At 33.9% G+C, this 14,042-nt stretch overlaps 2 protein-coding genes across 2 annotated transcripts in view; one reads left to right on the forward strand and one right to left on the reverse strand.

The window, feature by feature from the left end:
- LOC145263034 (uncharacterized) overlaps positions 1 to 8,912 on the forward strand; it is a 64,826-nt gene extending 55,914 nt beyond the window's left edge. The window contains exons 7-8 of the mRNA XM_080119866.1: positions 3,273 to 3,455; positions 8,465 to 8,912. Coding sequence (XP_079975992.1) covers positions 3,273 to 3,455; positions 8,465 to 8,775 — 494 coding nt within the window. The 3' untranslated portion in view covers positions 8,776 to 8,912. The remainder of the gene's footprint in view (positions 1 to 3,272; positions 3,456 to 8,464) is intronic.
- The window catches only part of LOC145263105 (cilia- and flagella-associated protein 298-like), a 69,040-nt gene continuing 60,969 nt past the window's right edge, over positions 5,972 to 14,042 (reverse strand). The window contains exon 9 of the mRNA XM_080120036.1: positions 5,972 to 6,161. The gene's annotated coding sequence lies outside the window, so the exon portion shown is untranslated. The remainder of the gene's footprint in view (positions 6,162 to 14,042) is intronic.

The following is a 14,042-nucleotide window of genomic DNA, read 5'->3' on the forward strand; positions in this document are numbered from 1 at the left end:
AAACATGATGTTGAGTCTTCCATTAACTTTTTTTCTTCTTGCATCATTATATTGTCATATATTTTTCCTACCTAAGTAAAAAATTTACCATTTTTCTGAAGAGTATATGCACGAAAAGAGACTATATTGACGACATAATAATCGCTTGTTTCTGCATAACAAAACAAATCTGTAAAAAATGTATTGAAATTGTAATATGCTGGAGGAGCTGTTTTGCATGAAAAATATTTGGATCTTGAAGTGTAACTGTACTATTCCTATTTACTTGCCTCCTCACGAGGGCAGAGTTAGACACAAGGTCGGCTTTTAATGTGAGGAAAATCTAGCTCCCCAAAAAAGGGGGTCACTCTGAATAGGAACAAAAATAATTTGTCCCAGTCATGAAGGATTTCTCTTCCATTGACCAAGGACAGAAAAGGTGATGTGCCACATCAGAACAGATACTACACTTTGCTCCTAGCCAAAAGGACAATTAAAATTTATTTGCTTTTTGTTGGTAATAAATAATTATATGTTTAATTAAACACAATTGAGTTTGTCTTTTTGTGGCTGGTAATCTTTTCTATTCACGAAGCGGTCTTGTTTTTTTTGTTTGTTTGTTTGTTTTTTCTTTTGTTGTTTTTCTTTTGTTTTTTTTTGTTTTTTTTTCATATAATCAATATAAAATAAAATAGAATAAACTATAAATACACCAAAGATAAAGAACAACAACCACTCCTGAGGATAATCGGAAGTACTGATGGAAAACGCTAGAGAATATGGCCAAACAACCACCTCTGGACACCATATTATACAACTTACCAGCCAAAACAAAGACCGTTCGGCAAATAAAAAAGATTATTAGCAAAATTGGAAAAAAGATAAACTCGGTCGTATTTAATCAGACCATGCATAAATAATTACTTGCTGCCAAAGTATACAAATATATATATATATACTAGCAGGTAGACCCAATGTTGCCTGGAATTGAATGATCAATGAATATTTCATATTCCTATATTTTTATTGTCATCGAAATCCGTGAAATCGCCTGGGAGGAAGCTTCACATGCCTCCGTGCAGTAAGTTAGTCCAAAATATGTTATTCCCCATTGCACCCAGACAACCTACTGTTTTCTTTTATAAAATTATTATTCTTACCAGTTAACGAATTAAACATTAAGAAATTTACATGCAGGGTTTGAACACAAAAAAAAAAAAAAAAGCACGTAAATTTTCAAGTCTTTATTCTTTACTAGAATGGGAAGGGGTGCCCGGCTTTGCCTGGTTGTAAAATACGCTTAAATATGATATTTTAATTTGTGCAAATTTTGTATATATTATTATAGTCGTGATTTCAAAAGTAAAAAAAATATTTGGGTGCCATCAGCTAGAATTGAAACTGAAAGTAAAACTAGCATTCAAAGCTGGTGACGTTACCACTACTAACATGACACATGAATTAATTAATAATGAACTAAGATGAATGTACAAAATGTATAACGATTTTTTTCACTTTTGACCCATTTTTAACCCCTTAAAAACTACTTTAACCGGCTAAAGACCTATAAAAGAACAGTCCATAAAAAATCCAATCAGTTAATGAAAAACAATTAAGAAAGTTATGTGCGGAGTTTGAACCTGCAGACCACGTCATGCAAAAAAAAAAAAAAAGAAAAAAAGCACGCTATCAATTTAACCACAATAGAATTTTCACGACCCATTGTTCTATCATTGTTGCTAAGCGACATGAAAAAAATGGTTTTACCGATGATAGATTATAATAACGGTTTTGATTATCAATTATCAGTAATTATCAGAGGTATTCTGAGACAAAGCTTAATTAAAATCACTCCCAGACTTATACACTAAAGTTTTGTAAATTTCAAAGAAAATCTGCTCAGCCGTTTCAGAGTCTATAAGGAACGAACTCACACACACACAAAGTTGTATTTATATAATTATAGATAGATATACACCATATATTTCAGCATATAAGACAACACTTAGTTAAAAAATTATCTTTAAAAACCAATATTTCATAAGATACCAAGTGTTGCAATCTCTAGCTTAGGCTAAACACACATGGTTTCGTAATTTAGCACTCGTCTTATACAACTGATATATTATAAATTTATGAAAATTTGCTCCAATTTTGTACCTTATCTTATCTGACGGTCGCTTTATATGCCGAAATATAAGGTGTGTGCGTGTGTTTTTATATATATATATATATATATATATATATATATATATATATATAATCAAAATATATATTTCTGTTTGTTACAGTTTGCGCGAGCCTTTTCTAGTCTCACACAAAAACATGCAATCACATCTCAAGCTATATTACTTGTCATATAAATACGCACCCACATCCACACACATACATATATTCACGTTCGCGTATATACACTCACATTCACGTGTATACACACACACGCTAACGTACGCACATGTACTCACACACGCGCACACGTACGCACACAAGGACAACGTCACTTCCCTTTCAAAGGAAATCCACACACGCGCAAAAGACCACCAGAAACAATTATAAAAGCAAGAGACAAGCTGTTTCCAGCCTTTTCCAACTCACTTTCTGAGGTGAGTGGTCGGCGCACCAGCTGCTGCCGTTTCGGCAGGCACGCGCACGCGCGTGCCTCATGCCACTTGCTACCATGTGGGGCAAAAAGCTAACAAACAGTACGTACACTTTATACGCTTTCTCTCTCTATGAACTGGATTGACATTCTCACTCTTTCTCTCTCTATCTACTACTTGTGCCAGAGAACACCACCACGTATCTGACGGCTAACATGGCGCACAGTTTAACTGATGTCAACCCTCTATCCTTTTTCTTTGTCTACACGCTGGACTATCATTCCCCTTTTCCACCACATCACTCACTTCTCTTCCCCCGCGCGAACAAACGATAGTGACCCGAACGTGAGATGAACACACATTTCCTTTTTCTTTCTATACTACCAATCCCGCAACAAACGATGGTTACACCCGCGCGGATATGAACACGTGTTACATCTAAAACATTCATTCTTTCAACCGTAAATAAACGACACGTTTATTTTATCCAGCAATTGAGTCTTTGTTTCCTTCATTTCATTCGTTTCATTATTTTTCTTTTGTAACAGGATTAGGATTTATATATCCTAGTCCTCTACAAGTTTTAAATTTATTCCTCTTTTTAATTTTTTTTTTTTTTTTTCATTAAAAAATTAAATTTAAAAAAAAAAAAAATGATCTTTCCTTCCTTTTTTTTTTTTTTTTTTTTTTTAGGTGGAACAATTAGAGACGCGAGGGGAAGTAACTCTGCCTCCGACTCCAATTCTGTTTCCCCGCAACCGAATTCGGGATGGACTTTACATTGCATTAACACAACAACAACAACAGACGAAAAGAAAACGAAAAAAGATTTGACTGTCGTTGCTGATTGGTTGGGATTGTTTTACCTTTTAAGAAGTAAGTCTTTCAAGTATTCAAACTTCTCAATGTTTGGTCATTTTTTTTTTTTTTTGTTTAGAAAACCTTGAAGCAAGAATACGAATCTGGAAACGTTTGTGTTCTGGCACTTCAACCCCTTTTTTTGTTTTGGGGGAGGGGGAGCATTTGGTAAGTTCTAGAAAGTTTAATGGTTTGTATTATTTGCATTCTTTGGACTACTGTTCTCATCTTTAGTGTTATTTTCACAACATTTCAGCCGATGTAACCTCTGACCTTCAAGTGTGTCTCGTCAAACTCGGTAATTTTTCTGTCGAACTCGGGAATCTTTATGAAATTTAAAACAGAGCTCTTTATTTAATCCACAGAGGTAGCATGCTCTCATTCCGTCAGCCATGATTGGGTAGAAGTCCCAAGTAATCACAATTATATTTTTTGAGTGTCGTCCGCATTGAGGATTGAACCTTAGACAAGATCCAAAAACGGATCTAATAGGTTCCACACTGTCTACGAAGCTCCAGCTCTGCCCCATCATTAAATCATCACATTCTTGCAATCTTGTTTCAATAGAATGTGCCCTAACAAACTTGCTGTACTCATGCTACCCCAACATAAAGACGTCCCAACCAACCTGACAATCAGCAAAATCCTCCCCCTTCACTCTAGAGATCCTCAGATGCCGGAAGGCTTTCTATTCTATTAGCTTATTTCCTTGAACTGTCAATCTTTAAAATTCTCTCTCTGCTCTCTTGACTGTGCCAATATGTAAAAATTTAAATGTAATGTCAACAAACATCTTGCTTCACAACTTCCCACTTAGAATTCCCCTAGATATATGGCCCCAAATTCACAGTATCTCTTTATGTACCACTGCATTTTATTGCAACACTTGCATTTTATTGCAATATTTGCAATACTTGCATGCTGACGATCTGACTCTGAACTCAAAACCCTTACACCCTCTTTATCGTAAATACCTTCGACTAATCCGACAAACAGTAAAATATACCACCCCTACAATTGAGATCTCTTAAACTGCTAGACTTTGGAATTCCCTCCCTGGTCCCCTCGTCCCTGACTGTACTGACATGCAAAAGTTCAAGGGTAATGCAAACAAATATCTCACCACTCAACTCTCTACATAGCATCCCTGTAAATTTGATCCCAAATAATCTTTTACATCCAAGTGGCATTGTCCCTTGTTTAGAATGAAATAATCTATATATATATATATATGGCAAAATGTGTGAGAGTTTTTGTATGTCCAAGAAAGGCTTTTTTTCGGGGAGGGTGGAGGGGGGGTACTATCGCTTAGAACTTCTTATATACCATGTAGATCATAATATGTACGAATTGCAGACGCAGGTCACAGCTATATTTATTTACATCAAGTTTTACACAATTCTTACGATTTCAGCCGCTGTTAATTCGCCTTTTTCGAATAAAAGCGAAACTGATGTGAAACTAAGGCGCGGTTCTTGGCCTACAAGCCGGGAGCGTCAAGAAAGTAATAGATGTTTGGTAAATGTCAGTTTTCAGCGTCATATCAGACAATTGCTTTCATTTGGACACTCCCCTATTAAAGGGGAGCGAGCTGGTTTTCCCCAACATGTTGGGGAAACAAAACCAGACAAAGTTGAGTAAAAAACAAACCCAAAAGAAAAACCCTGCAGTTAAAATTAAGTGCGGAATTTACTTTCCTTTGACCTAATTAATTTCGCCGCGCACCTGCCATTTATAAACGTTAAATTGAAATTGCTTTCACTTACTTTCCTTTCTAACTTACCAAGGTTTTCGCCTCAACATTCCGGGTTCGATCCTACCTACCAAAACTTTTTTATTTTACTTTTTCTTCTTTTTACATCATGTTAGTTTGTTTTTTTTCCGATTTTTCAAAAGAAGTTTAACATAGGGTTTGGATCTACCCCCCTCTCCAACACACACACACCTACAAAAAACTTTTTTTGCTGTTTATTTTTGTTTGTTTTTTTAATATTTGTTTTCGAGTCTACTTTCCTACCAAAACTTTTTTTTCTTTTTTGATGTACCCCCATCCCCCAACACACACCTACAAACACCCGGGTAATCCCGCTGTGTTTTTAGATGTATGTATGTTTGTATGTCTGCCTAAAACTTTCGACAGAGGCGACGGATTTTCACAAGATTGAGTTCGTTTTGAAGCTCGAGACTCAGGACGAGAAATATTGAAAAATTGGCCATAAACATTAATTCTTTTCACCCTCAACTGGACAGGTTTCTACAAGGAGGGGTCGATTTTTTTTGTGAGTCATTTTTGCAAGTCATCGTATCAATTGGATTGACTTTGACTAATTTCAACATTCCGAACTTTCGGTCGTGCAATGGAGTAGCGGTAAGACGTCAGATTTTCTTTTACCTTCTTTTCCGCCTTTGCGTCACGGGTTTGAGCCTGTCTGCCTACTACCACTTTTTTTTTTTTTTTTAACTCAACACCTCCAAACACCCAGGCAACGCCGGGAATCAAGACTAATAAAAAAATAAAAATAAACAAACACATATTAAGATGAAATGATTTTATGTATATTTATTGAGTTTGTAATTTGTACAACAAAATGTGGATAAATAAATGATGAAAAAAAAAAAAATATCCTTCGGCAAAAAATTTTCTTTTGATATGACTGATCGTGACTGGCATCAAAAATATTCTCCTTCCGACTTGAGCAATCTATTGTAATTGCTTTCTACTTCCTGTTAAAGAAGAAAAAAAATGAAAGATTATTTATATAAAATCAATCAAAGAAAAAATAACGTCGAAAATACATTACTAAAGGTGCTCAATTCAACAATGTGTGTAAAACTAGAGATTCTACAACTACAAGGAAAATCACACACTCATTGCAGTGATTATATCTGGAACTAATTTTTGTCAAACTCTAACATAAATTCAGGTGACAAAGCAAAGCCACATATTTCGCAAGGAATGAGTTTTACTTTTTTTTCTTTTCATACATAATTTCCATCTATGTTGTACTGTTGGGAAGAGTGAGTATATATTATTTATACCTGTATCTTCTAATGGTAAGATTGTATGAGAGTGTATATACGTGTCACGGTCATTTATATGACCTTCTAACGTTATGATTGTCTAATCTAGAGTTCATTTGTGTGTGTATGTACATTTAATTATAGTTTATGACGGAACAATAATATACATAAATATCTTTGCAAGACAAACAAATAACACTTATTTGGGCTTTCAACATCTGGTCAATCGGGAAACATATCTGGTCCATCTCTGGTCTTTGACAGAAAACTGTAATGGAAATTCTCCCCAAGAAAATGACAGAATCTCCAGTTTTCTATTCGGCAACTTTTTATTCCAGAATGTTCCCCGCCCCCCCCCCCCTTTGGAAAGTTGCAATGCTGATTCTGACTATCGCCATTTCTGATCTCTTCTACTTGAAGTCATCTTAATCTGAAGACAGTCTGTCTCTCTCTCAACTCTAACTGACTCAGCTAATTTCCATGCATCTCAAGAAGAACATCTCTCCGTCTAAATGATGTCATTAGTATATGTTACTAAGATAATCACCTGATGTTTTTACATGTCATTATTTATCAAGTTGTCAGCTAAATTGTTATAATATTTTAAATTCAAATTCACAAATTAATGTAAATTAATATTTATTCCAAATATTTTCATTATTCTAAAATATATTTTAGACAAAACTTTTTGGCTTGAATAATCATAATGATCGTCAACCAGCACATCTTCCGGCATTACCCGGCCAATATTTAACATTTGTACATAAAGTTGAGTCATTTGTCGCACTGGCATTGATATTAAAAGTCCATTTTTCGTTTTAAAAGTGAATGCAACTTATATACCGAGTGCATGTACTAGCGACTATAAAAAGGATAACTAATTTGCATATTCTTTTAAAAACAAACTTGATTCACTTTTTTCCTGTTCTCTTATTCGATGATTTTCATTTTACTATTACGCACATATTTGTGCATATTTTTTACATTGTGCATAGTTACATAGAATTTAGAGCTAATCTTTATTTGTGGAGCTCTGTTAATCTTTAGTCTACAGACTTGAAACTTGATATATGGGCCATTCACACCTATAAAATCGATTTAGTTTTTAGCTAATGAAAAATAACTGCTAAAGGGTTGAAATTGAAACTTTAGAACCTGGCAGTTTGATGTATGCGCAAATAGACATAGGTTTAACCGCATTAATTTGTCAAATTCTGTTAGTTCAGATGGTAGCAAATACCACTGGAGGGATAAATATTTTGGTTTCAATTCTAGCTGATGGCATCAAAGTTATTTTTTTTTTAACTTTTGAAACCACTACTATATATTGGGTGCAATATAATAATCAATAGAGAATTAGTCAAATCTATATATAAACACGATAGCGTGTGTGTTATTTTGTGTGTCACGCTTACATCTTTTTTCTTCTGAGTGACTGTCGTTTAATTGTTATGATCTTCCATTTCTTGCAATAAATAATTTTACCAAGAATTCTTCATAAGTTTTGGTCTCGGTTTTGATTATTGCTGAAGGAACTCAAGTTATATATACTTTCCTTGTACGTTTTGGTTTGGGTTTCGATTTTTCGCATCAAGACATATGGATATATTTTTTTATTTTTGAAATCACAACTTTATAATGGATGAAAATTGATAGAATATTGACTCTATAATAATATATATGAAATCTGAATAAATGAAAATATATTTAAATGTATTTTATGACCGGGCTATGCTGGGCGTCCCTGCTAGTTTTAACAAGAGCTACAATAATATCAGGGTGTCTCCATTTATATTGAACATCCACAGAATGCCAACATCAATATATAACATATGAAAGAGTCCGCTGTGGAATTTCCACAGGTCTCGCTAGTAATAATAAATACGAAATCTGCATAAATTAAAGTATCATTTTTAAACACATTTTATGACTGAGTAATACCAGGTGGCTTGTTAGTCTTGAAATAATTTTTAATGATAGTACAATTTTTGTTTCTCTCTTTTCAGAAAACCGAGAGAAGGCGATGCTGTATTTCATCATTGGCATCTGCATGGGAACCATATGTCTGCTGCTCGCAATCATCGTGCGACTAATTATTGTGAATAGACGAAGGACACAGGCCAAGCTGGACTTGACTGAACCCACACACAGCCAACACGTGACCCCGGTGCGAAATAACCACATAGGAAACTCTTCCCCTTCTTCTTCGCCAATGCGCAGGGCAACATCAGATGAATTCATAGACTTTGTGGGTTTTGGACCTCGAACTGCGACCTTACGCACAGAACCAGGAAACAGAAGCCTTAACTATTTTTGAAACGCAAAACCGAAGATGGTCATTATCAGATGCCAGTTTGTTTTTTTTGTTTTTTTTTTTGTTGAGACTTTACGCGAAAGTTTCAAAATCTTTCTTTCTCCAGATTTGCATCCGGGCATATTTATAATTGACTTGTGTAAAAAGGTTTTTAAATAATTAGATTTTCGTTAGATAAGATCGGAATCACTTACATATTTTTGGGGTTGTTTCCAGTTTGGAGCTTTCACTACTTTTACGAATTTCATATTTTAACTATTAAGTATTAATAAGATTATAATGCTATTAATAGTTTTAACTAATATAAAGTTATATTGTCAGATTTTCCATGTTAAACCTACATATCAACACTGCTGACAAATCGATATTTGATTCTAACTAGCTATTTTTTTTTTTTCATTTTTATCCTTTAATCATGTTCGTTAAACTAAGATAGTCATTTGTTTCAGTTTCTTTGTAAAAATAATAATTCAAACAACAAAAAAAGATATTTAAAATTGTTTGGATTATAATAATGGCCTAAACGGCTCAAAATGTAAGGGAGATAATTCTTATTTGAACATAACAGTAAGAACATTAGTTATCTCCCTTATACTTTGAAGTCGTTGTTTTCTATCTTTTTGTCATTTACACATCATTTTTAATTAAAAGGTTGAAACTAAAATGACTTTAACTACAGCTAGTAAATTAATAAATCCAACATTATTTAACAAAACAGAAATTGATATATTTTGTTTAAACAGACCGATTGTTTTTTTTTATGTTGGTATAATTAATTTTATATTCATTGCCGGGCGAAACTGTAATATAGTTAACAATGCCAGAAGGGGAGGGGAAACAAATATACAAAAAATAACTTTTACCAAAGGCAAGAAAATTTACTTTTCTACCTGGACACTGTAAGATTTATCCATGAATTTGTCGTTAGAACCATCTTCCAAGATGGCGCTCAATTATTTTAAGTGGTGTTTGCTAATTTCGAATTAGAACATAGTTAGAAATCAGTTTGTTTAATTTATACTAGCAGTTCAGCTGGGCCCTATGTGCTGTTCATAACTTTGTGTATGTATATATATATATATATATATATAATTAAAAAAGTTTGACCGGTATCCAGGTAACCTACATCTAAAATTTCAAGTGTTTAGACCCAAAATTGGCGGAGGATTTTGGTAGAGTCTGCAAAGGTCAATTCTTTCAACTTTGATCTCTTGACAATCAAATTTTCGCCCAAAAACTGATTAAAAAGCTTGCTGCATGTCTGAATATCCTTTCAAAGGTAAAATCTTTTGAACTTTGACTCCTTGGCAGCCAAATTTTCGGCCAAAAACCGATTAAAAAGCTTGCCCTGTGTCTGAATACGCTTTATGTAAAATTTCAAATGTTTAGACTACCTTAGATTATCTGAGAAATTTGGTAGAGACCACAGAGGTCAATTTTTTTTTCAATTTTGACCCCTTAATATTTATTGTTTTCGGCTCAAATCAAATTAAAAAGCTTGATCCATGTCCAAGTAACCTACATCTGATATTTCAAATGTTTAGACCCAAAATTGGCAGAGGAGTTTGGTAGAATTTTCAAAGGTCAAATCATTGAACTTTGACCCCTTGACAGCCAAATTTCTGGCCAAATACCGATTAAAAACATTTTCCCAAATCTAAATACTCCTTTTGTCAAATCTCGAGTCTGTAGACTGAAAATTGACAGAGTAGTTTGGTAGGGAAATGTATGCACACAGAGACACACACACACACATAGACAATTTCACTTTTATAGATATAAAACTGATCCTTCCCTCCTTCTACAAATTAATAAAATAATCTCCTGTAAAAATTAAAATCTTATCTGTAAGGAGAAGGGGTTAACAAAGTGTGTTAATTTACAAATGCGCCCCCCCTCCAAAAAAAAGGGTTAATGGAGCTATAAGCCTTAGTCAAGGGTGGTAGGGGTACTAGTCTCATTAAGATAAGTGCTTTTTTATATTATTTTTTTAAGCTTGAAATTAGTGACCAGCTACCCCAAAATTTGACCACCATTTTGGAAGCTTAACTCCAACCATAGATTTAAAATGGTAATAAATTTATAGATAATAAATCTTAGTCAGTATTGACATTTTAACCTTGAAGAGGTAGATAAGAAAATTAATTTTTCTTGCATTTGGTAGCAGTTATTTGTTGCATATTTGTTGGGGTTTTTTTTTTTCTTTTTTTGTTTGAGCAAACGTATTATAATTAAAAACAAACGTGTCACGAGGAAATTAAAACAAAAAAATAAATATCAGACTACTAAAAGCAGACTACTAGCAGGATTCGAACCTATTACCCAAAGGAACCAAATCATACTAGCAGGATTCGAACCTATTACCCAAAGGAACCACCTTAATAGTCAGGCATTCTTTTATTCTTCCGTGGCTGCTGGTTAAATGTGGTAAACTAGTCTTCCATCTTCCCATTAAATAAAGTATATCAAATTTCAGAAAGTTTTATTAAATTACATGCTTCAAGAATGAAACCACATTGAAAAAAAAATCTAATTTTAGTTAAGTGAATTTTAAACCTTTTTTTCATTGCAATTCTGGAAGATAAACCTACCTTATTTATGAAGTGATATGCTAAGCTACAAAAATAGCTAATAAAAGCCAAGTATTCATTTGTCGATTATCTCCCCTTAGTAAATCTTCTCAGTCACTGCTTTTGGACTTTCTTGTCTGGAGCAATTTTGTTTCATTTATTCTCCATCTTCGTATTGTCTCCTCTTACCAAAGTTAAGTCAATTTTATAGCCGATATTATTGTTTCTATTCCTATTTATTTTTCATTGAATGACAGTGCAGGAGCAAGAAATAGGTATTTTTCGCAAAGCTCGATTTGTGTTGTGCAAATGTTGGAAGCATTTGTTAGTCTTTTTAACCTAACCCTAACTTGTAGCCATGCAGACTTAGGGTTAATGGTAAAAAAAAAAATGAGTTAACTGCTGTAAAAGGCTAAAATGGCCCAGAAATGAATACTAGTTTCATGTTATATATATTTATATGAAAACTGATGCCCCTACCCTAAATTAATAAAATAATCGCCTAAAAAAAAAAAAAAAAAAAAAAAAAAAGTAGAATCTCATTGGGTGGTTGTTGGGGGGGGGGTATGTAGACCCCCCCCCTACTCGAACAAAAAACATTTTCATCTTTTTTATTTAAAAAAAAAAAAAAAAGAGCGCTTTTACACTATTGGGACAAGATTTTGTAGTCGATAAATGAAGTTCTCAGATAAAAAGCAATGGTTTCAACTTTTTTTGTTGATTCTAATTAATTAAATTCAAATAAGTTACAATGGTAGCTTCCAAATTATGCAGTCAGAATTACCTGAATATTACTGAATTATTAAACAAAAGACAACTTTAATCGTGATAGCAGGTGAAAAATTGCCACCATTTTGTTTAAATCGAAACCGAAAATTACCTACCTTTTGGACTCTCCTGCGTCTTATGATCATTTTCATCAAATTCTATTTTTTATTTTCTTTAATAAATAATTTTCTACCTTATCGATTTTCGTAATTTTTGGATATAATCATCTTAAAAATACGAGGAATACATAGATACCATTGTTTCTATGTGAAATTCAATTTTACGATTTCTTAAATTTTTTCCTAATAGTGCAGAATGAAACAACATAAAAGCGATTCTTTTTTAATATATATATATATTAGACATTAAGAGGAAATTATAGATATATAAATACCCGTTCACATACACCTTTCACAATAAAGCTAGAACCCAGAATTAGATAGAATCGAGCAATTGCATCGACAACGGACAACGCCAGACCCAAAGTGGGTTTTGATGTACTGCATCTCATCAGTGACGTGCTCCGACATAGGCGCGAACCCAGGGCGTCGCACGCATGAAGTGTGCAATACTGACGACCTAATCATATGGGCCATGGCGCAATCTGTTGGCTATGCCTAGATTTTTTAAATTCTTATATTTTTATCCAGTTCTACATTTTACGATGTGACAAGCAACACGTCATATACAATTACGATAGTTACTGCTGGTATGCAGGCAGTAGATATCACATCTACAAACATTAACTGAAATTAGCCGACTCCCCAGACACGATTTCGGAACAACCTATTTGTTGGGGGACATCACGTCCCTACGAAGGATGAACTGCTTTTTCTACACATATTAGACATTAAGAGGAGATTATAGATAGATATATAAATACCCGTTCACATACACTTTTCACAATAAAGCTAGAACTCAGAATTAGATGGAATCTAGCTTTTTCGTGAAAAGTGTATGTGAACGGGTATTTATTTATATATATATAAATCTGGGTCTGTTCAGACAGTTTATTGAAAAAAAAAAACAAACATTTTCCATCAATAACATCAAATGTGAATAAATACCTGAAGACGAACGGAGGTTACACCAGCCAAAATGTTGTGAGAAAAACAACCCAGATGAGAACGATAGTCTGAACAATCCAAAAAATAAAAATAATTATTTATAGATATTTTAAGAATTACTAAGGAACTATAATTTTTTTTTTACATAGGCGTCACCACTTATCAAGGCCGATAGGCCACTCAAGGATAAGGATTAAAGAGTGTACAGTAGTCAAAAGGATAATATAGTAATCGATAGTAATGGAAGTTCGGTAAATTTGTTAACTTAAGTGGAACGGCTCAGCAGAAACTTGTTCACGTTGGACTTGAAGACAACCATATTATAGACAGCAGGAAAACAGAAGACAATTCCACAGGCGTGCAGTTCTAAGAAAGAAGCTTTGTTCATGGAATCTACGTTTAGGTTTAGGCACAGATAAAGAATGGGGGGGAATTATTGATAGTGTTTTCAGCTAGACGAGTGTTTCTTGTGAAAGTTTGGCGAGGGGGGACCATAGATTGAAGCTCAGTCGAACACTTTCCATGAAAATAACGATAAAGTAGAGACAAACTCGCAACATCTCTTCTGTGAGATAGAGGTTGCAGCGAAGAGAAAAGGACATCTCCCACCAGGCTACAAAGTCTATTTTGAACCCTATCAAGGCAGGACAAGTCTTTTCTAGCAACTCCTGCCCATATGTGGCAACAGTATTCCATCCTCGGACGTACCTGGCTCTTATATAGATAGAGAATTGTATCAGCAGTGAGATATCTACTGGATCGATAGAAGGATCCGACCATTGTCATTACAATTCTAAATTTTGGAGATGAAATATGAATGTTTGTTTTATTTAGATTCATCAGACACTTGTTCTCATCTTGAATA

This window comes from Euprymna scolopes, chromosome 38, assembly GCF_053919585.1.
Source record: "Euprymna scolopes isolate OS-2025 chromosome 38, ASM5391958v1, whole genome shotgun sequence".
In the NCBI taxonomy this organism is placed as follows: domain Eukaryota; kingdom Metazoa; phylum Mollusca; class Cephalopoda; order Sepiida; family Sepiolidae; genus Euprymna; species Euprymna scolopes.